This window comes from Aethalodelphis obliquidens, unplaced genomic scaffold (genome assembly GCF_003676395.1).
Source record: "Aethalodelphis obliquidens isolate GAN/ISIS:26980383/991018 unplaced genomic scaffold, ASM367639v1 scaffold19, whole genome shotgun sequence".
Classification (NCBI taxonomy): domain Eukaryota; kingdom Metazoa; phylum Chordata; class Mammalia; order Artiodactyla; family Delphinidae; genus Aethalodelphis; species Aethalodelphis obliquidens.
In genome coordinates, this window is record NW_020837963.1 from 2,374,621 (window position 1) to 2,395,991 (window position 21,371).

General features: G+C 47.5%; 1 protein-coding gene across 1 annotated transcript in view; it reads left to right on the forward strand.

Annotated features, from left to right (window-relative positions):
• Positions 1-21,099, forward strand: part of SLC14A2 (solute carrier family 14 member 2) — a 55,616-nt gene extending 34,517 nt beyond the window's left edge. The window contains exons 10-19 of the mRNA XM_027118851.1: positions 5,906-6,028; positions 8,399-8,481; positions 9,537-9,696; positions 10,485-10,674; positions 10,994-11,122; positions 11,987-12,179; positions 15,071-15,218; positions 15,855-15,989; positions 17,056-17,105; positions 20,060-21,099. Of these exons, the coding sequence (XP_026974652.1) occupies positions 5,906-6,028; positions 8,399-8,481; positions 9,537-9,696; positions 10,485-10,674; positions 10,994-11,122; positions 11,987-12,179; positions 15,071-15,218; positions 15,855-15,989; positions 17,056-17,105; positions 20,060-20,260 (1,412 nt within the window). The 3' untranslated portion in view covers positions 20,261-21,099. The remainder of the gene's footprint in view (positions 1-5,905; positions 6,029-8,398; positions 8,482-9,536; positions 9,697-10,484; positions 10,675-10,993; positions 11,123-11,986; positions 12,180-15,070; positions 15,219-15,854; positions 15,990-17,055; positions 17,106-20,059) is intronic.
• Positions 21,100-21,371: the final 272 nt, after the last annotated feature.

Consider the following 21,371-nt stretch of genomic DNA (forward strand, 5'->3'; position numbering starts at 1 on the left):
TTGGTGACTTTTGTTACTCCTTTTAGGGTATGATATACTTCATAATTTTTTTTTAAATAAAAAAGTCACAAGTCCATTGGTATCATTTGCGAAGGCTCCAGCTATCTGTAAAACACCTACACTACATGGGAAAAGAATCAAAACCAGGACGTCAAAATCTAGCTCCATGAATAATTAGCTGTATAGCCTCAAGGAAGCTACTTCTCTTTGGGCCTCAGTTTTTTTCTGCTAATGCCTAGACCTAAAGTTCATTTGGTTATAAAGGATTGATAATTTCAAGTAGTTTCATTTGATTGGAAAATTTTCATGTGCATTGTAACTATAAAAGTCCACCATGGCCCTAACTCCAAAAGATGGATCTAGGGTACCTTCTGCAAATAATGGAATGATCCATGTGGCCAAATAAGCCAAGGATGGCTTCACGGAGGAAGTAGAACATAAAGCAGACACTGAAGGGTGCACAGAAACTAGGCAAGAAGAGGCACAGAGGGCCAGAGATAAGGCCAGAATGCCAAGGCAGGGTGTGTGTTGGGCAGAGAAGGCTGAGCAGGTTGATGAAGTCAGCTGTATTGTGGAATACCTGGAAAGCATGGCAGAGGAGTTTGAGCATTATTGTACTCTTGGCAATAGGGAGCCATGTAGATTGTTGAGTAACAGAGTCATGTAATGATATGGTCTAACAGTTGAAGCACAGAATGGATTGAAAGGAGGGAAACTGACAATGTACACAGGTAATGCTGAGGTGTGAGCTCGGTGTAAATAGGGGAAGGAGAGTGAAAACTCACTCTAAAGGAAGGTCAGTCAGGTGTTACCCCAGTGACAGAATGGGCACTCTGACCTTTGCACTCTCTTCAGCCTCATTCATGAGGTTGTAAATGAGGACCAACTCATATATGCTAATTAATATCTTCACGGCATGAGACAGAGACACCAAAGTCCCCCCAATACTCCAAGCCTTCATTTCCTCCTCTATGAGGGGGCGGGTACTCGGTTGGGGGGGGGACTGTATGAGAGGGCTGGACTGGATAATCTCTAAAGCCTTTTCCAATTCTAACGTTCGATGCCTCTGATAGTTTATAGAATGATCTTTGAAAATGTCAGCTAAACACAACTTCACAGAAAAAGATAGCACCTCATTTACCACCCACAGGTATCTATATCACACACACACATACACACACACAGAGTAGCCTTGAAAATTACACATCACAGTGCAAAGCTCAACTTCCACATGGGGAAACATATGCCTAAATTGCGGCCAAAGTGTTATCCTGTAGAACTGGGTGTAGGAAGAAATCAAGTTATGTACTATTGTCACTTCAAAAAATCCTGCTGGCATAGTAGCTAGGAAATTACCTCCTGGTGTGTGGTTGTGTCTGCCACAGTAAGTTGGAGGAATAAGAGACCCAGTGATCTGGGGAGGGATGACAAAAGGGTCTTGATAGTAGGTTCCAGATCCTCTATATGTTGGGCATTGCTAGTGATAGATGGACAGTATTGGTCCACCTCCAGGAGACAGGAAAACCTGTTCAAAACCTGAGAAAGACAGCTTGTAGAAGGAGTATAGGTAAAGGCTTGAGTAAAGGTTGATTTTAGTAAAATAGACTAGATCATTTTTCTTCTGAAAGGATGTCATATATGGTTTGGGTTTGTTTTTTTCCCTTCAAAGAAATTGCAGTAAGCTTCAAACTTGTATTTGACAGGTGGGCTCTTCTGTAAAATGTTTTTTACCCAGGATATTTGAACGGATTGCATTTTCTGTATGTTAGCAGTCAGTAGAGGTGTGGGTACTATGGGATACTACTCTCCAGGAAAAAAAAAAAAAAAGTGCTTCTGAACAAATCATTATGGCTCATGACTATTCTTTTCTTCTCTGAGTCAATGGGAGGAAAGTATCACTGGACTCTTGCCTGTTAAAACACAGGATGGTGGCAATCCTCAAGGGCAGGGACCATGCCCCTGAAATGGTCCTGAACAGCCCCAGTGTGAAGCTACACACATTGGGACACTTGAAAGGCTTGTTAGAGAAGGAGGGGGCAGCAGTTCCTACACCAGGTGGGAAAGCCGAGGAGTTACTCAGCTGCTAAGGTTTACCTGCAGGTTCTCAAGGACAGAGCTTCTCAGCACGTATGTAGCTAAGCCACGAGAGCAAAGCCCTTGGTCCTCGAAGCAGACAGAGGTGGGCTGGTGAGGCCAGAGTCCTCAGGCCCAGGCCGTAAACATCATCATCTGTTTTCTGCACCATGCCACACAGTATTATTTTTATGTGTGCCATGATGCTGGGGGGCAGGGGGAAGGGGAAGCTGGAAAGAACTCCCCAGGGTGAGTTATTGTCAAAAAAAAAATTTGTTCTTGGGCTTCAGAACACCCAGCTGCCCTCTTCCAAGAAGCTTTGGGGTTTTCAACCACCTGGTGTAATCTCTTGTTAACCAAAGCAAATCCCATCAAGCAAGATCTCTGTCTTCAGTGGCCTGTTTTATTCTCTCTCATTAACTGGGTTCTTCTATCCACTCATGAAGGATTTCTGGGTTTCTGGTTGGTTGGTCATAGATGGCCAATCACTTTATCACATCTATAAACTTCCCTTCTTTTCTCCAGGTACTGCTGGAGATAATCAGCTCTTGCCCTGAAACTTCTAAATCCCTACACAACTCAGCTATTACCATCGTTAACCTATGAAAGGCTCACTTTTATTTCAATATTTATCAAGCATTTAACATTTACAACGAGATATATTATTTTTTTAATAGTTCATACCCCGAAATAGCCAACGGTTGTTCATTTTACTATTCAGAAATTAAAATGTGTAGGATAATTATCCCTCATTAATGTATTCAACAAATACTTCTGAGTGCCTACAATAGGCCAGGCTCATGCTAGGTGCTGGAAGTGCCAATATAAACCTCTGTAACCCAGGCTGTCAAGGATCCCACCGTCCTGTGAAGGTGACAGACAGGAACACGAAGTAGGAGTGGGTGATGATAGGTATAAAATGCCAGGCCTGCCCTGACTTAAGGACCCACCCTGCCCAGAGCACAGGCTGTTCCAGAGACATGGCCTCCCTGAGGAGATACTGACATGAGCTCTGCAAAATTATTTTCCCCAACATTTTGCAAGCATTAATTTCATCTTCATAACAATATGAGAACAAAATAGCAGGTACCCTCCGAAATATCTGTCATCATTCTATAGGTTGGGTTTGCAAGGTCAGCTCTACGGGGTCTGTATATCTCCTTCTGAGCGCCGTGCTTGCAATGAGGGAAACTGTCGATGAAATTACTTGACTTGCAAAATGCCGTGCAGAATGAGCGATGCTGGTTCCCGGCCAGTGTTATCGTTTTCTTTTTTCCCCACCACACCAATGGAACATTTATTTCTAGAGCATTTGATAGATGTGTTCATGATATTTTTGAAATTGCCTTTATCCATTATGAAAGCCCTGAGAATCTGTCCCAAAGGTAGTGGTAAGTTGCTATCATCTTAGCTTTAAGCATTTTCACAGCCTCAGGAAATGTGTTACTTTCTCTCCAATCTTCCTTGTGGCATCCGTCCCACCTGTCATCCTCACCGCTTAGCCGGCACATCTGGAGGGGCCATCGCCCTCCCTGGGTGGTTGGTCTACAGCTCAGCACTCCCGTCCTGCCCACGGGAGGTCCAGGAGCAACACGATGTCAGACCACATTTGGGGCTACCTCCGCAATCACCCCAAATAAGAAAAAAAAATGTGTTCAAGGAAAAGAAAGATACTCTTCATTTTTGTTTCTGTGGCTGGGACATCGATTCTGGGAACACGTAGTACTGTGGACCCTGACCCACTTTCCTGGGCTCTGAGCAGGCAGCACAATCTAAGTGCTGAAAGCGAAGGGCCAGGGCAGGAAACGGGAGCCAGGTCTTCTGCGGCCATCCGTAGAGCAGCCAACTGGGAGTCTGGAGACCTGGGTGCAGCTCCTGGCTGTGCCATAATTAATAAGCTATGTGACTTGGGTGGGGCGAGGTGATTTCTCTGGATATGGGAGGTAGACTGTGATCTTGAAGATCCATGCAAGTCTGAACCTATGATGCTAAGGTCAAAATATGGCTCTGCGCAGGGCGTGGCTAGGGTGGCTGACCATTGGCACGTGAGAAATGAGAAGCATTGAGCCAGCAGAGGTGCCCTTCCAGCCTGGGAGGTGTACACTGTGGACTGGCTATGGGAGAATGCCCTGCTTTGCCAGATGATGCAATAATACCCCCTCGGTCCTCACCCCCCTGCCCAGAACCTATCCGCAGAGGTGCCCTGGGGAAGGCTGACCTTCCACGTGTGTCTTAAGCACAGGGTCAAGGGGGCTTCTCCAGCCTCTGGAGTTATGGCTCCATGGTGACCCACGGGCAGGGTGATGAGTGAAAAAGGAGCTTTTTTCCCATCCCGAGCCTAGAGGGAAGGGACACAGTCACATGTGTGACCTTTCAGTCTGAGAGTATAGACAGAATACCTTCTTTGCTCACACACGTCCCACATACTCTGGTTGTTGGTCCTGCTATATTCTCAGCTTTGCTAAAGTTGTTTCTACATGAGCAGTGTGAACTAGACCAGTTTTTTCAAACTTTAATGTGCACACAAGTCAGTTGGAGATCTCGTTTAAAAAGAAAAAACAAAAAACTTATTCCAATTCAGTGGGTCTGAGATGGGACCTGAGAGTCTGCATTTCTAACAAGCTCCCTTGGATGTCCATGAAGCTGGTCCACAAACCAGACGCTGAGCAACAAAGTTGCAAAGAGGACTGAGGGCTGAGAGCCACATGGCTCACTGTTTGTAGGATGCTTCAGAAATCATCTGAGCCTCAATTTTCCATCTTTTGGTGATAACAATGCCCAAGTGAGTTAACTTACAAAAGTGTGCAAATGTAGTAACAGTGTGAAAGCTCTCCACTATTCCAGGCAGCCACTTGATCATCTAACTCTAGACTTCACTGGAACCAAAAGCAGAAAGTGTCAGAAGTGTCTGTCTCGGGGACCACCACGTACTCCAATTAGTCAGTGTGGGCCGGCTGTAGTAGGGTTTGGGGCACACATCATGACAAGCCATCAGGTGACCTGACACTGTCAATTCTCAGACCCAGTTTGAGAAACTCTGTGCCACGTGGTAAGCTACTCTGTTCTCCACAAGGGTAGAAATGTTTCTTGTAGCTGATTGCAGCTTCTTAGCTCCCCACAGAGCAAAGCAATGTGCACAGAAATCACCTGGGGAACCTTGTTGACCTGTAGATTCTGATTCCATCAGCCTGGGTGGAAACTGAGATTCTGTATTTCTAACAAGCTCCCCGAGGAGGCTGGTGCTGCCGGTCCAGGGACTACACTTTGAGTAGCAAAACCCTAGATGAGAGGTTCTCAGCCCAAACTGCACGTTAGGGCCACCTCCTAAAACATCTTGGGCATTAAAAACTCCGATTTTTAAAATGGGTCTGGGGTAGGGGTCAGGCATTTTTTTTAAGCACCCAGGTGATTCTGATGTGCAGCGAGCACTGAGGACCCACACACACAAACTCCCTACCGCAGGCGGAGGCCAGGCCACCGGCTGAAGGACGGGAACGGGCGGTCGGCTCGGGCCCACCATCCACGCCAGTCCGAGACCGAGTGAAGGAGGTCTTAGAGCAGTGTATTACTGGGGAAACAAGGCAGGCTGGCCCGTCCATATCTTGACACTGATAGGTGTCTGGGATGCAGTTTCTGTGAGGAAAGGAAGTGGAAGTTTCATCGGGAAGAATGGAAAAGAGGGATTTTTCCGCAGATACTGGTGCACTCACTGCTGCAGCTCACGCCACGCTGCTCCTCTGGCTCTGCACATGATTTCCCTGCACTCTCTGCTTGCCTCTCGGGGGGTGGTCCAGGGTGGGACACTGACCTGTCTTGTTTTGCCCCCGGCCAGGCAGCGCTGGGGGGCCGCCGCCCACGACGAGCCCAAAGGCAGATGAGGGCTCGGAGGCTGTGCACCCCAAGCCCAGGAACGTGTTCCACATCGAATGGTCATCCATTCGCAGAAGGAGCAAAGGTGTGCGCTTCCCACCACCCCCCACCCCTGACCCCGCTCCCGGGTCCTTGATCTGCTCACCTCTAAAATGGGGACCATGGCAACACCTCCATCACAAGGCAGTGGGGAGAGCCACAAGGGTGAGGTTCAGTCTCATCACCCCCGACCTCTGACCACAGCCACGGGTTCCAGGGTCTAGACGCCCTGGGGCAGGGAGACTGGAGCCAAGACAAGCAGCTGACTCTGTCAGTCTAGGCCAGGAGGTTGCAAACTTCACTGCACATTGGAACCACCTGCATCTCATTCCCGGAAGTGCTAATCCAATTCACCTGGGAAGAAGCCTGGGTGGCAGAAGGAGCTTTAAAAGCTCTCCATGAGGGAGTTCCCTGGTGGCCTAATGGTTAGGATTTGGCCCGTTCACTGCAGAGGCCTGGGTTTGATCCCTGGTCAGGGAACCATCCCATATGCCGTGCAGCACAGCCAAAATACAAAAAATAAAATAAAAATAAATAAAACTTTGCACTTTTAAAATGACCCCCAAAAAAGCTCTCCATGAGATTCTAATGTGCTGCCAAGTCACAACCACTGATCCTGATGCTACTGGTCGTGATGCTGATGCTGGTCCTGATGCTAGACAGTGGTGATGTCTAGACAAGGGAACAGATGGAGAGCCCTGGAGGGGAGGGGCTCCCAAGGTCAAGAGGAGGGTCTAGAGGGCAGCCAAAGCGGGGAAGCCAGAAACTTGAATTTGGACGCTGAGGACATGTTGTGTCAAACAGGGAAGAGCTGGCAGTGGGGGAGGGGTGTGGGGTCAAGTGGGGGTCTCCCCAGTCAGATGCATGGTGGGAGCAGCGTCATGAAGACCCAGGGCAGAGGGGCAATCTAACTTTGCCCTCCAGAGAAGGGAGGCAACTTGCCCAGGGTCACACAGCTGGTGAGGGCATGGCAGGGATAAAACTGATTCCTGGGTTAGCGTCCTTTTACAGTATCACATGCTTCCCAGAAGCATGTGACTTTCTTGCCCCAGTTTGTCTGAGCCTCCTTGTTTTATAGCCAAAGTAGCCAGCCAGAGAAATGGCCTGGGGTGGTCTGGTAAAACCTCATACACTGGGGAGAGGGCACCAAATTAAATCAAGGACCCCTTTAGCCCAGGAGTTTGTGTTTGACAGAGGCCCGAGGGCATCCTCAGGAAGAAAGCTTAGTTTGCCTCAAAAAGTTAACAATCTCCCTGCAAACATATTCTTAAGATAGTGGCTGGGGGCTGGGGTGAAAGAGGGCCTAGCAGAGAGCCCCACGCAAAGGAGCCTGGGAGGCAGGTTAGCAGAAGCTGCTGAAGAGCTGGCGCTTCAGACAGAAGCAGAGAATCCATCAGGATATCAAACACACTAGCCTCACAGTCTAGAGTCATCCTCTTTGCTTCCTACTCTTCCTTTCAAACTTCCTTAATTTGTTTCTCTTACATAGTGTAACTTCCCAACCACACTGGTATTTGCAGTCCCTGCTCCTTCAGATGGGGGAGCTCAGAGCCATTGACGTGTCTCTTCTAGTGTTTAGGTGCCTTGAAATCTCATGAATGCAGACAGAATGGCCAATTGAAGATACAGGGCATTCTGAGCCCAGACAGCCATTCTCACACTGGACCACAAGAGGGCACCAGAGCATAAACAGCAAAACCTCCAAGGGCCTTCTTTCATGTTACTTAAAACCTTTCTGAAATTACTCACCTTTACAAATAAATTATCTTGTAATAATGAAAAATACATTCAGAGCTACTTAATAACAGTTTTCTAGAATTACAAGGACATGCCAAAATCTGTGTCAAGTGACAACACGGATATCACTTGTCTTAATCCAACAAGAAGCTGCTGCTAAAATACCTAAAATTCTAAGACATACATCCTAAAAATACCAAAACAGCTGAGGTTATCCAGTTGGAAAAAGTTGTAGTATAATTTGAACACAGACGTATGGTTCAGGCAGCTTAATGTTTTATGAGCAATAATGCCTCATAAATACCAATCTTCGTGTTCATGTGGAAAAAGAACCCTGGGTTCAGGGCTCACAGACAGCTTTGTTTCCTCACCTAAAAAATAGGGTAGTTGAACAAGATCAGAGCCTCTTAACTAAAAGTCAGCTGAGTCTCTGAATTCCCTAAATTCTTGTAAAATGTCCAATTTACATGAAGATGTGAATTTTTTTCCCCGAAGAGCTTGCCCAATTGGGTGTGTGCAGTAGCAGAGGAGGGGGTCCTCCTGCCCCAGGCGCAGAGGCTGGGACATCCTCACTGGGGTAGAAAGTGCTGAGTATTCCAACTTGAGCCTTGCAGGAAATTTGCTGCTAAGGTGCCAGGGTAGAGGTCCTAACAGATGATGTTCTCCCTGCCAACTCCAGTATTTGGAAAAGGTGAACACCAGGAAAGGCGCACCAAAGACCCTTCTCCCCACCAATACCGGAAGCCCACGGTCGAGTTGCTGGTGAGTAAAGAGTGGCCCGAATCAGGGGCAGCGCCCACATCACATAGTCCGCAGCAAGGTAGAGAGCTGAGGTCCAGAAAAGACGTCCTCTGATTTAGGCAAACTTTTCTTGAGTTCATATTTCCAGAAACATAATTATGTGGGATAAAGATGTCTACTTTTCAGTTTACTTTATAAAGTTTCATGTTTCTTTTATTTTGATTATTTCTTATCCATCTTCCTCTGAATCCAGCATTCAAGCACTTAGGAAATAAGCTGGTGCCAATTTTCAAAACAGAACATTTACTTGTTTAATTTTATGGACAGTTAAATTTTAAAGACTAGACATGCTAGGGTGGGAGGGGATACTTTCTTCTGGAAAGAGTATGGTACAGTAGAAGTAATATTTGTTTTAAAAAAAGAATCTAAAAATCGGTGGGTAAATCTAAATTCTATCATTTGACCTTGACTTTTACAAATGAGAACCTCTCCATCCATGCCTGAGACCTCATCCACAGAATGAGGATAAAGATGTTGTCTTGTTATACTACAGTCATGAGGGATTGGTTCCAGGACACCTGATGTGTACCAAAATCTGTGGATGCTCAAATCCTTTACATAAAATGGCATAGTATTTGCATATAACCTACGCACATCCTCTGGAATACTTTAAATCATCTCTAGATTACTTACAATACCTAATACAATGTAAATGCTATGTAAATAGTTGTAAGTACAATGTAAATGCTATGTAAAAAGTTGCCAGTGTGCAGTAAATTCAAGTTTTGCTTTATGGAACTTTCTAGAAATTGTTTTTGAGTATTTTTAACCTGAAGTTAGCTGAATCCATGGATGATACAGATGGCTGACTGTGCAAGGCTGTTGCCCATATTAACTCAGGTAAAAGATCAAACAAAACAAAAGATATTCTGGTCTACAGAAACAAAAATGATTAAATAGCAATTTCACTAAATACCAAGTGAAAATCTTAGCTTGTCCCCAAGCAAACAAGTCACTCCTCAGTGTGAGAGCCTCAGAATGTGGGAGCTTCTTGCCCGTCTCTTGTCCCTGGACAGGATCTGGACACCATGGAAGAGAGCTCCGAGATAAAGGTAGAAACAGACATCTCCAAGACTTCCTGGATTCAGAGTTCCCTGGCTGCCAGCGGGAAGAGGGTCCGCAAAGCCCTCGGGTACATCACAGGAGAGATGAAGGAGTGCGGAGAGGGGCTTAAAGGTAAAGTTTCCGTGAGAGCAGCCCCTGCTCCTATCCCTAAAAATGTCCCCTCTGGTCGTCCCCCAGGAAACACGCTGCACAGGTCTCTGTAGATGAGACTGAGTCCCATTTCCATGGATAGGATAGGATAGGATAGGATAGGGTAGGGTAGGATAGGAGTTTCACTCTTATGACAGACACGCAGTCTCTCAGGATGTAAATGCCATTACATGTAGGTATACAAGCTCTCAGTTCTGAACATAACAGTCATGTGCTTTCAAATATCGCCTCAGAATGTCACATTGTACACAACATTGCAAAGCAACGATACTCCAATAAAATTTTTTTTTAAATAAAGAATGTCACATTGTAGGACTGGGATTCTAGAGCCAGCATTCTAGAAACATGCCTGCCCTAGAGATGGATCGTGGGAGAGCCGTGTCTACTATTCCAATAGGTTCCCGTTAGCAATCCTCCAGACCTCAGGCCATGGGTTTGATGCCTGCTGGGCTGCAAGAGTTTTCTTTCTGGATCCCTCCTCTTGAAAATTCATGCCACTCTCACAGGGGCACAGGTCGCACAGGGTACCCACTGCCTGAATGACAACCTAAAGACCACAGCCAGCTCTCAGTGGGTCTGAAGGGTTTTCTGGGAAGTCAGATGCCCCCTCAGGTTCTTGGTGTACCCTCCTCTGTGGCAGGTGACAGCAGGGAGCTGAACCCACCTTGACGCCCAGCTTCCCTCACCCCTCGCCCTCTGGGGCCTCGCCTAGAGGTGTAACAGCTGAGCCTTGACTGGTTCTATTTCAGACAAATCCCCAGTGTTCCAGTTCCTCGACTGGGTGCTCCGGGGCACATCCCAGGTGATGTTTGTGAACAATCCCCTCAGTGGCATCCTCATCGTCCTCGGCCTCTTCGTCCAGAACCCCTGGTGGGCCATCTCGGGCTGCCTGGGCACCGTGGTGTCCACCCTGACAGCACTCATCCTGAGTCAGGACAAGTAAGTCCCAGGAAACCCAGGGTCCAGGCCTGAGACCACAGGTAGATCCCCGTGGGGACATTCACCAGCCTCACATCCCCACTGCCTGGCTCCCGGCTCAGAAACCCCTCACAATAAGGTCACTAATCACTCAAAACAACCATTCCCTGGTTACTTTTAACAACCACACATTGTCTAGGGGACTGTGAAGGGTTGATGGTTTGAAGGGGTGTGTGGTCAGGCTCCAGCTGAGAAAAGCCTGACTCAGAAGGAAAATCAAGAAGGCAGTGCCCTGCGTCCGGCCTCGGGGAACCCCTTCTTCACCAGCCCTCCCCCCCAGGTCCGCCATCGCAGCCGGACTTCACGGCTACAACGGGGTGCTGGTGGGGCTGCTGATGGCTGTGTTCTCGGACAAAGGCGACTATTACTGGTGGCTTCTACTCCCCGTCATCGTAATGTCCGTGTCTTGGTAAGTTTGCTTCCAAGGCTGTGGGTGTAGAGGCTGCCAGCCTTTCTACCCCAACTCCGTGACTGTCTGTCCAAACTGGAGTTTAAAGAAGCATTTCCTTAGCTTGCACATCAGAAACAGCCACTAGGAATAATTACTGATGTTAGACAGCAACAGCACCACTGTGCTAGGTGGTCTGTACACAGTATCTCATTACATACCCTCCTTCACTCTTCATTTTTGTAAGATCTAAAAGAGCCCCTGGTCCTACCCCGGCAGAGCACAGGGAAGAGAACTGAGGCCCACAGAGGTTAAGAGCCATACTACAGGGTCCTGTCAGTGTCTGGAGATCTTCCCATCCCTCCTGCTCCCCCAGTGCTACCCTGTCCTTGGGCACCCTGACCAGACAGGGACAACCTCCCAGTGTGGGCTGCAGGCCCAGCCCTGCCCAGAGCCCTCATACGGCCAGGCTCCAGGTCCTTACTCACCTGCAGAAACCACAGGGCACCCCGGCCAGGAGTGCTCTCTGCCTCAACAGACATTTGCTGAATGATTGAATGAATGTGATTCCCCTCACCATCAGCCCCTTTCTCATGCCTGCGCAGGGAGCCATGTGGCTCTTCAGGGAAGGTCTGTGGCTCCCCACCTTAGGATCTCCCCTGAAAGCCCTCCTTCTGAAGTTGAGTCTGGGCGTCCACCCTGTTGCTGTGCAGGGGCAGAGGAAGGAGGTCCAGGGGAGGAGCTGCCCAGGGCCAGTCAGGCTGGGAGAGGGAGCCAGCCAGCTGCTTTTCCCTGGGAAGGCACAGGGGGCCCCCTAAACCCACTCAGGCTAGTGTCAGGGCCAGGGGGCATCTTGAACAGCAGCTCCTGTGCTTCTGCCCTCAGCCCCATCCTCTCCAGTGCCCTGGGCACCATCTTCAGCAAGTGGGACCTCCCGGTCTTCACGCTGCCCTTCAACATCGCAGTGACCCTGTACCTGGCGGCCACGGGCCACTACAACCTCTTCTTCCCCACGAAGCTGCTGCAGCCCTCCTCCTCCATGCCCAATATCACCTGGTCGGAGGTCCAAGTGCCCTTGGTAGGTATCGTAGAAGGTGGAAGGGCAGCGTCTGTCCAAACTCAGTGTTAAAGTGGCATTTACTTATTTTGCATGTCAGAAACATCCATGAGGGGCTTTCCTGGTGGGGCAGTGGTTGAGAGTCCGCCTGCCGATGCAGGGGACACGGGTTCGTGTCCCAGTCCGGGAGGATCCCACGTGCCGCGGAGCGGCTGGGCCCGTGAGCCATGGCCGCTGAGCCTGCGCGTCCGGAGCCTGTGCTCTGCAACGGGAGAAGCCACAGCAGTGAAAGGCCCGCGTACCGAAAAAAAAAAAAATCCATGAGTAACAACTATTACCAATTATACAGTGCGAGACACTCTACCTCAATATCTCATTAGCCACCAGCTTTTTCTTTCCTCTTTTTAAGAGCTAAAACGGCCATTTTTGGCCACACAATGTCCTATCATAGCACAGGGGGAGAGACTAAAGCCAGATTAAGAGACTGCCTGAGGTCACATGGTTAATCAGTAAGGAGCAAAGTCAAGACTAGAACTCCCGCCTCCTGACTCCTAGACTTGGGTTCTTTTATCTTTTTTTTTTTTAAAAAAAGCCTTTTTGATGCTTTACTCCAGTTTCAATCCAAGCGACTCTGTGTATTTTTTTCCTCATTCAATGTCATTGAATCATTGAAGATGTGCACATCACACACACTGCCATCTGTTGGCTCGACAAGTCTCTGCTCCAGCCTGGGGAGCAGCTTCCCCTTGCTCTCTGGGGCATCCTCACACTTTAAAGCACAGGTGTTGCTCCACTATGAAATATCTATATAACAGAGATTTTTACGCTTTTGGCAAGTATTCTGTATATACTGCTGGCCGCTGGAAGTCTGCCAAACTAAATAAGAAGCTACTCTAAAAGCGTTAAGTCGGCCTGGAGAACTATGCCCATCAGCCTTCTTTTCTAACTGGGCACGTTTTCTCTGAGGTCCCCCTACTCTCTGTTACACTAAATGACTCCATAGGCTAGAGCTCACTCTGAACTTTGTTATTGGCAATTCATCATCTAACCACAAAGCCACCTGGGCTTGTTGAAGGGAATTTGTGTCAGAAATAATGGTGCCTAGTTTCTCTGAACAGTTCAAGGAGACAGCAGCATGGCAGGGCAGAAAGAGCCCTCCATTTGTCCAAGACGCATTATCTAGGAAGAGACGTATTCACATTAGCCCCATCCTTGTTGGTGTGTGTGTGTGTGTGTGTGTCTGTGTCTGTGTCTGTGTGTCTGTCTGTGTGTGTCTGTGTCTGTGTGTGTCTGTGTGAGTGTACCTTCATGAGCCAAAGGTGAGAAAAGGTGCTGTTAGCAGTTCAGCCCCTCAGGCTTCCCTTTCACGATATTAAACCAATCAGTATCTTTTGAAGTCAAAATTGCTCTAATTGTCGTGCTATGGGGAAATGATGGTAGAAAAGGCAAGTTTAAGATATTTTGCATGCTCCAAACCACATTTTCAATTGAAAAGATAACCAGGAATTTTGTAAAAATGAAAAAAATGGAAAATATTGTACAAATGCTTTAGAACCCCCAAATTTCCAGGAAAGACAAATTCAACGTTTGGTGGTTATTCTTTAAGAAATACTTTTCTGGCCAATTTTGAATGGATTATGGTAATAGTGAGTATGTTTTGTCATTCTGACAATTATAACTAGAGCCTTGAGTTTTGGGGAAACAAGTGGTAGATGTCAGAGAGAGGGTCTAAAGCTCCCAACGATTTTGAGGCCCCACAAGCTCCTCTGCTCTTTGGTGAGGGGAGAGCGTGCTGGAGGGTGCAACCGGCTGGAGACCAGAGGAACCAGCACCACTGCCTCTGCACCAAACTCTCTGCCTGTCCCGCCATCCCCCGCGTGGCGATGCCGGAGCCCAGTCTTGCTCTCTGTCCTGGGATAACGGGGGACGGAGCCCAGAGGGTTGCCCACAAGACTACCCTGCAGTCCTGTCGCTGCACACTCTCGTGTGGGGCGAGGGCCCTGGAGCTACAGGACCTCCCTCCCCTGCACCCCAGGAGGAGTCCTCAGAGGACTTGGGCTGAGGGAAGAACTGCCTTATCATGAAATATACACAAGGGGAAGGATGGACCCCAGTGCATCCCAGCAGGGCCCAGAGCCCCTCCTGTAAGCGTTTCTTTGCTCAAGGGCCTTTGGCCAACCTTCCAAAATACAGGACCCAATCTCAGTTGCTGGGGAAGCCCATGTGCCCTGGATCCTTTTCCCAAACTCCAGAGTACGTGTGCAAGTGCCCACTCGACATTGCACCCTGGCCTTCCTGTCTCATTCACACACAGGTCTGCTACCCGAGACACACAGAGGCCTAACACATCAGGGTTCTCCTCCATCAGCCATGTGACAGGTTCATCAATAAAACCCGCAGATGCCAAGATACCACCTGCCCAGGTGCTGCTCTGTGGATACGAGTCCAGCTCCTCGCCCAGACGACGGCACAAACGTGACCACAGCCCAGACATGCTGTTCTTGGAAACAAAAAGGACCATTTTTCCATCTAATATTTAGCCTTCTAGTCATGTTTTTAGCTTTAAAAAAATGTTACAAGAGTTTTTCAACCCCAACTTTGGTTAGACATCTATTACTTTTCTAATGAATAACACCCTCATTTGAAGTATTCAGTTTCTCTTCACTGAGAGTTTAGTGCCTTACACTCATGTTTCTAAATAAAGGAAATGACATTTTAACCCCTTACTGTTCTAAGAACTTAAGATTAAAACAATAAATCTGTGTGCCTTTTAGAGTGAACCTATTTGAAAATATCTTAGAAAACTGTTGCAAAATATTAGTGTGGAGGGTTTGGCCCCAAACCTTTTCCAGCCAAGCTTCAAGTTGTCTCTTTTGCCTCCATAATTGCATGTGCTCTTGTTGGACCTGCAGCTTTTGAGAGCCATCCCTGTTGGAATCGGCCAAGTGTACGGCTGCGATAACCCCTGGACTGGAGGCATTTTCCTCATAGCTTTGTTCATATCATCACCTCTTATTTGCTTGCATGCTGCGATCGGATCCGCCATGGGGATGTTAGCAGGTTAGTGTCATTATTAATTAATGGGCCCCTTATTAATGGGCAATAAGGATGCTGTATCTGGGGCCTGCTCCAAAGAAAATGGTGCCATGTGTCTTCCATGCTCCACCGGCTTATTCCTATAAACTCTCCCTCCTTCCATTACACCTGTCTTTCCATTTTGGGTGCCGGTGCCCTCCTACTCCCCTGAGCAAAAGCTGTCCTCAGGAAAGGCTCTGGTGTTAGTCATTTCCACCTCAGTATAAATTAAAAGCTGGGGAGGAGTTGCTTCCAGGCATGTTTATATTTTAAGTCTTATCTCTAATCACGATAAGAAGCATTTGTCCTCCATTAGAGAACATTAAGGTTCTGTTAACCCGCCTTTTTCTGGCAGGGAAGGGACCTTCTCTGGACTGCTCACTCAGACTTCAGATCACTACTCAAAAGGGTCTCTTGTACCCATACCAGCTTAACCACTGATATGCATGTGACCAAGGCCATTTGTTTCCTTTAGATGTTTTTTCACTGAATAGTCAGAAGTCCTTTTTATACATACTTTGGTGTTGATAACTGGTCTGGGTTGAGGACTGTGGAGGGCTTTGGGGCTGGTGGGTGGGCCCACGCGACCTGCACAGCACTCAGCCTGTCTTCTTCCCCCAGCCCTCACTCTCGCGACACCCTTTGACTCCATCTACTTCGGGCTGTGTGGCTTCAATAGCACGCTGGCCTGCATCGCCATAGGAGGCATGTTCTACGTCATCACCTGGCAGACGCACCTCCTCGCCGTCGCCTGCGGTGGGTACTGCCAGCGGGATTCCCTTTCCACCTCCGATGATGCCGGGGTCCATGCCCACAGGGAAACCGCCCCGCGGAAATTCTGCTGGTCCTCCAAAGATAAATGGGAGGATGTGTTTGCTTTATAAAAGCGTTTTTATTTTAAGCTGTTTTGAATGGTCCTTTAGTGATTAGTACATTGAAAACTATTCTCAGTGAACACTAAGTGTTCAGCCACATGGAGGTTGTTCGGTTGTTGCCCGTGGGCTGTCTGCTGTGGTTGCTGCTTTCCGTGCTGGTGATTGGAACTTTCCGACAGAGCAAGTCTTATGCAAATTAATCTTTATATGTGGAATTGGGCAGTTTACATCAGATACAGCAGTTAACCTTATGCACCCAAACATTAACCACAGAACCTTCAAATAATGCTTGTAGGAATGCTGAAGAATGTGGTCAGGGCACTCAGTAACTTTCTGATAAAGGTTTGCTGTTGTTAATATCCTAGGGACCATTGGGATGGTTTTAGTGGAGAAAGTGAGAGCTCAGAAGCAAAGCCAAATTACTGTGGCCCGTTTTCACGGAACCTCACCTCTCACCAGCACTTGGGTCTTCCCAGTGGCCAGCCTAGTGGTACCCTCCACACACAAAGCCCAGAAGATGAGGCAGTAGGTGTATTTGGTCTTCCTCAAGCTTAAAGAATGCTGTTCCTCCCTGGAAACCCATATTATGTTAATAACTTGTGATGAAATATCACAGCAGGGAGTTCTGGGATTCACGTGACTTGGCTGTATAGTAAAATGTTCATTTATGGTTTATGCTCCTAAATGTTCCTTTGCTAGAATGCAAGGTGGTAGGACCCAGGAGAACTGTAACAGCTAAATTCTGGTCCTTTTCAACAAAGTTCATCTGCTGTCTTAGTTGTGCTGGAATTTGCATGGAATTTAACACTTTTCAAAGCTGCCAAGCAACGGAAACATAACTCGATTTTTTTTAACCTGAGAGATAGCATTTGTGGCATGAAACGTATGGGGGGAGAATATGTAAACTCGAGACACTCTTAGTCACCTATTTCTTGGTTCTTTTGCAGCTCTGTTTGCAGCCTACCTGGGTGCTGCCCTGGCTAACGTATTATCTGTGGTGAGTCAACATGGGCTAGGAATGTGCATTACACCCTCCTCTGTATTCTCTCAGCTCCCCAAACCCCTCCTCCAGGAACCCCTTCGCAATCCATCCCTCATGTCTCAAATCACGCTTCCCTCCTTCACAGCCGCAGACAGAAAGAGCTGGGCCTCAAAAGTGTTAATGTCAACACTGGTCAATCAGATCCTGTGGTCAGTGGGCCAGTGGGGCTCCGTATAGAAGGACAGTCTGAAGAGCATTATCTTGTAAATCAGACTCGTTTCTTGTAAATCAATCCTCTACAACTAGTTTTAAATCTTCATATTTAATTTTTTTCCTATGTTTCTAGATCATCTACCCAAGTAGCTTGTGGGCCAGTGTACATCTTTGTTCACCCCATAGCTACTACCAGGGAGTCAGGAGTCACGAGGCAAGGCTTCCAGGAGGACAAGGCCAAGCCCGAGGGAAGCCAGAGCTGGCAGCTGAGGGCCTGTGCAGCAGTCTGAGAGCCCTTCTCCGCCTGAGCCCCAGTGCAGGTTGTGTGTGAGGTTGGGGGAGCCACATGGCCAGCCCAGCCCCCAACACACACAGGAGGGACACTGGCCCCATCGCAGAGCACACAGGGCTCAGCCTACAGTCTATGCCTCCCCCTCCATAAAGGTTCAAGGCCCAGCTCACACAGGCAACCAGGAAAAGTCCTATTGATCCTGCAGGTGGAGGTGGAGATGGGCATTCCACTAACCCGTGTTTAAATCCCTCCTCCATCCTCAGTGAAATTGCATGGTTTGGACAGAGCATAGGAAGGAATTTTGTAAGCAATAGAATTCGACTTCCCTAATACCATCCTGTGTCCCCCAGTGGACTAAGTCCCTCTTCTGGGCCACATCATGTTTTGTGTTTATATCTGCTACGACGCTTGACAACATTGTGACAAGTCTAGTACACACCAGTCCTCTTCCACCTTCAGCCCTTGTGCTCCTTCGAACAGGGGCCCGGTTGTATTCTTATCTTTATCTCTAGTACCTATTATAGTGCCCAGCTCATTGTAGGTGCTCAAGAAATGCAGAATGAATGAAACCCTAAGGTAGTGAGTCCCCACCATGGGATACATTAGAGCTGGGGCTAGATAGCCGACCATCAGAAACAGGACGGAGCCTGGCATCTGAGGTTCCTGTCTGCCCCAGGCTTTCCCACCTCTTCTTGCCCCCATCCTTTCACCCAACTGTCCATCCAGTAAATACGTGTCACGTGCCTTCCTTGGACAAGGTACTAGAAGGGATGCAAACGGGATACTTTGGTTCCTGATCATAGGAATTTACAGGATAACTGGCCCCTTCATCTTGTGCAGAGAAGTTACAGGTTATATCACTCTACCTAGACATTTTTCAAAACAAAATCATGTTTATTTTCTGTGTACCTACTATGTTTAAGACACTGTACTGCCCACTCTCAGGGATACAAAAAAAGTGCAAGCTATTAATTCACTCTGAAGGAATTTCCAGTCTCCTTGAGGAACAGGATATAAAAATGTTGAATGACATTTATGAGACCGTTCAAGCCTCTACAGAAGAGGGCACTTAGGAGCCACACAATTTTGCTTTCTAATCGGCTCCTGCATGTGCAGCCCCGTATCTTCAACAGCACTGCCCTCTGCCTCACGACAATGACCACAAACTGAGGACCATTTACTGAGCGCTTAGTATGCACTAGGCACCAACTCTGAGTAGATATCTTTATCCCTATTTTGCTGTTGAGGAAATAGTTGTCAGAAAGAGGAAATGGCTCCAACAAGGTAACCAGAGCTGAGATTTGGATTTGGGTCTGTGGAACTCCCAGCCCACATCCTTCTCACTGTAGGACTTGAAGGAGATGCTTTCCAAAACACCCTATGCAGTCTTAGCAGGGCTTTGGTAAGACTCACGGAGTGGAATTCTTCAGTCATGGGTGTTCCTTAAGGCTACAGTTCTGGTACCAGGCTGTCATTGCTCCTCCTAAAGTCCCACCCAACAGGGCCATCTTTGACCACACACCAAGTGGAATCACTCCTTCAATGGTACTCCCTGAGGCTTTTACTGCTTATGATAAAAGGATGTTTGGGGGAGAAGGGGCATTGATTTGCTCGGCTTCATAGTTGACTTTGTAGGCTCTTTGCTAACAAGCTATCCAGGTTATCTCAAATGAAGAATGGGGAAGGGTATGTAAAAGCCTCAGGGCATCTTAAGATACAAAAAACAGGGGAACATCATGAGAAAGGCTGTTGGGAATGGGAGAGCCCTTGAGGAGAGAGGTAGCTACTCCTGATCTCCAGCTCCCTGGGACTAGGATGTGACATCTCTGCCTCTCTCCATACGTCTGTTCTGTTTCTGTGTCTCTCTGGGATGGGTTTCTTCTGCTGCACAGAGGCCCCCAAATATCCACCCAGCACTGGTTGGCTCTCTAGTTTTTTCAGATCGAGTCTTTGGACGCAGTCTCTGTATCTCTTAGCTCAAATTCTCAAGACAGGGATTCTATTCCCAGGTAGCCTGCCTATGGGAAGCTGCATTTGGGTCAGGCGCTTATCTCTAGTGCAAGCAGACATGACCAAAGAGAAAAAGGTTTTGAACGAAAAATGGCTGCCGATGCTGTTCCTTCCACAGGGGCTTTGGGAGAAGGTGGGGAATGGCCACAAGTCCTAGAGTGGGAGGTAGAGCCTGGCCAGACACCCAAGACAAAATATGTCTTCCACATAAAGGCATATTATAAGAGGGTTCCAGCGGCTGCATTTTGAAGAATATGTGTCCCCTGTTACCATGCAGACTGACCCCAATGGAACGATTTGATTTATGTTGGTCATGAATTAAGTATTATTCTGCTCAGTGCCCACCAAGCCTCCCCTCCTCCACCCAGGACCCTAGGTGATTGTGAAGGGCCGATGAGACGAGCACAGGCATCTGATATAACCAAGGCTTCTCTTGTGATCCGCCTCCCCCCAGTTTGGATTACCGCCCTGCACCTGGCCCTTCTGCCTCTCGGCACTCACCTTCCTGCTCCTGACGACCAACAACCCGGCCATCTACAAGCTCCCGCTCAGCAAAGTCACCTACCCAGAGGCCAACCGCATCTACTACCTGTCCCAGGAGAAAAACAGAAGAGCATCGACCATCACAAAGTACCAGGCCTACGATGTCTCCTAAGTTGCCCTTTCCAAAACATGTCACTGTAAATTCAGCCTTCAGCAGGCTGTCCAGGTCCCCAGGCTGAAGGCCACTTAAATTCTCCTTCTGATGGTTCTGTGATTCTGCCCCCAAGCAAGCCTATACCCCAGTTATTCCCAAGAACAGGGAAGTAAGCGTGCAGTCCCTATTCAGGAAGTTCTATGTTCTAAGATGCACAATACTTATCAAAAACATGGTTAATTTAGACCTTATATCTATAGCTCACTCCACAAGAGCTCTCTTTGTGGGGAATTTTCTCTCTTTTGCAAAATAAGCCACACCCCTAAAGAGAATTCACCAGGAAGGGGACAGAGATGGGTGACATTGTTAGCCAACTCAGTCATTTGATGCAGTGACGTAGTGTCAGGAAATCAGTCTACAAGGCAAAAGGGCAGGTCTACCCCCAGCTCTGCCATGAGTGAACTCCAACCACATCCCCCCCCCTCAGCCTCAATTTCTTATTGGTTTCATGACGAGGAGGGGTCCTACAGTCCCTTCCACCTCAGAAGTATTGATTCTTCTCTTTCCTATAAACTGACAAAATCAGCATGACCAATAAATAATTACTTTAAGTAAAAGATGAAAGGGCTATCTGGAGAAGAGGCAGGACAATTTTAATGTTGTGTGGAGATTTATTCTTGAGTCATGAGATGTTCTCCAGACTTGGGATTAGGAACCTAAGTTCACTGGAAATTCCAACATGCCTTCCTTTACGTAACAATTATTACTAGAAATGTCATCAGATGAAAATTGATCTTTTTCAACATTTAAATCATATTTTAAACAAATGTGTTTCCTTTTATAATATTCATAAGCATACTCTCATTAAATGTTTAAGGTTGCAAGTTGGTGTCAGGGTTTTCTTAAAATGCGGCTCAGCTACATTGTCCACACCGTGCTCATTTGAGGGGCTTTCCACGGTCAAGGATGTGTTTGAAAAGAGATGAGGATGAATAGATAAAATGCATTCTTACCTCTTTCCACAGAATCACTTGCCACCCATTCTGTCTTAACACTGAAAAAGAAACAGCTATGTATTCACTGTAATGACTGTATTACATAAAGTCCAAAACAATAAAAGATACCTCTT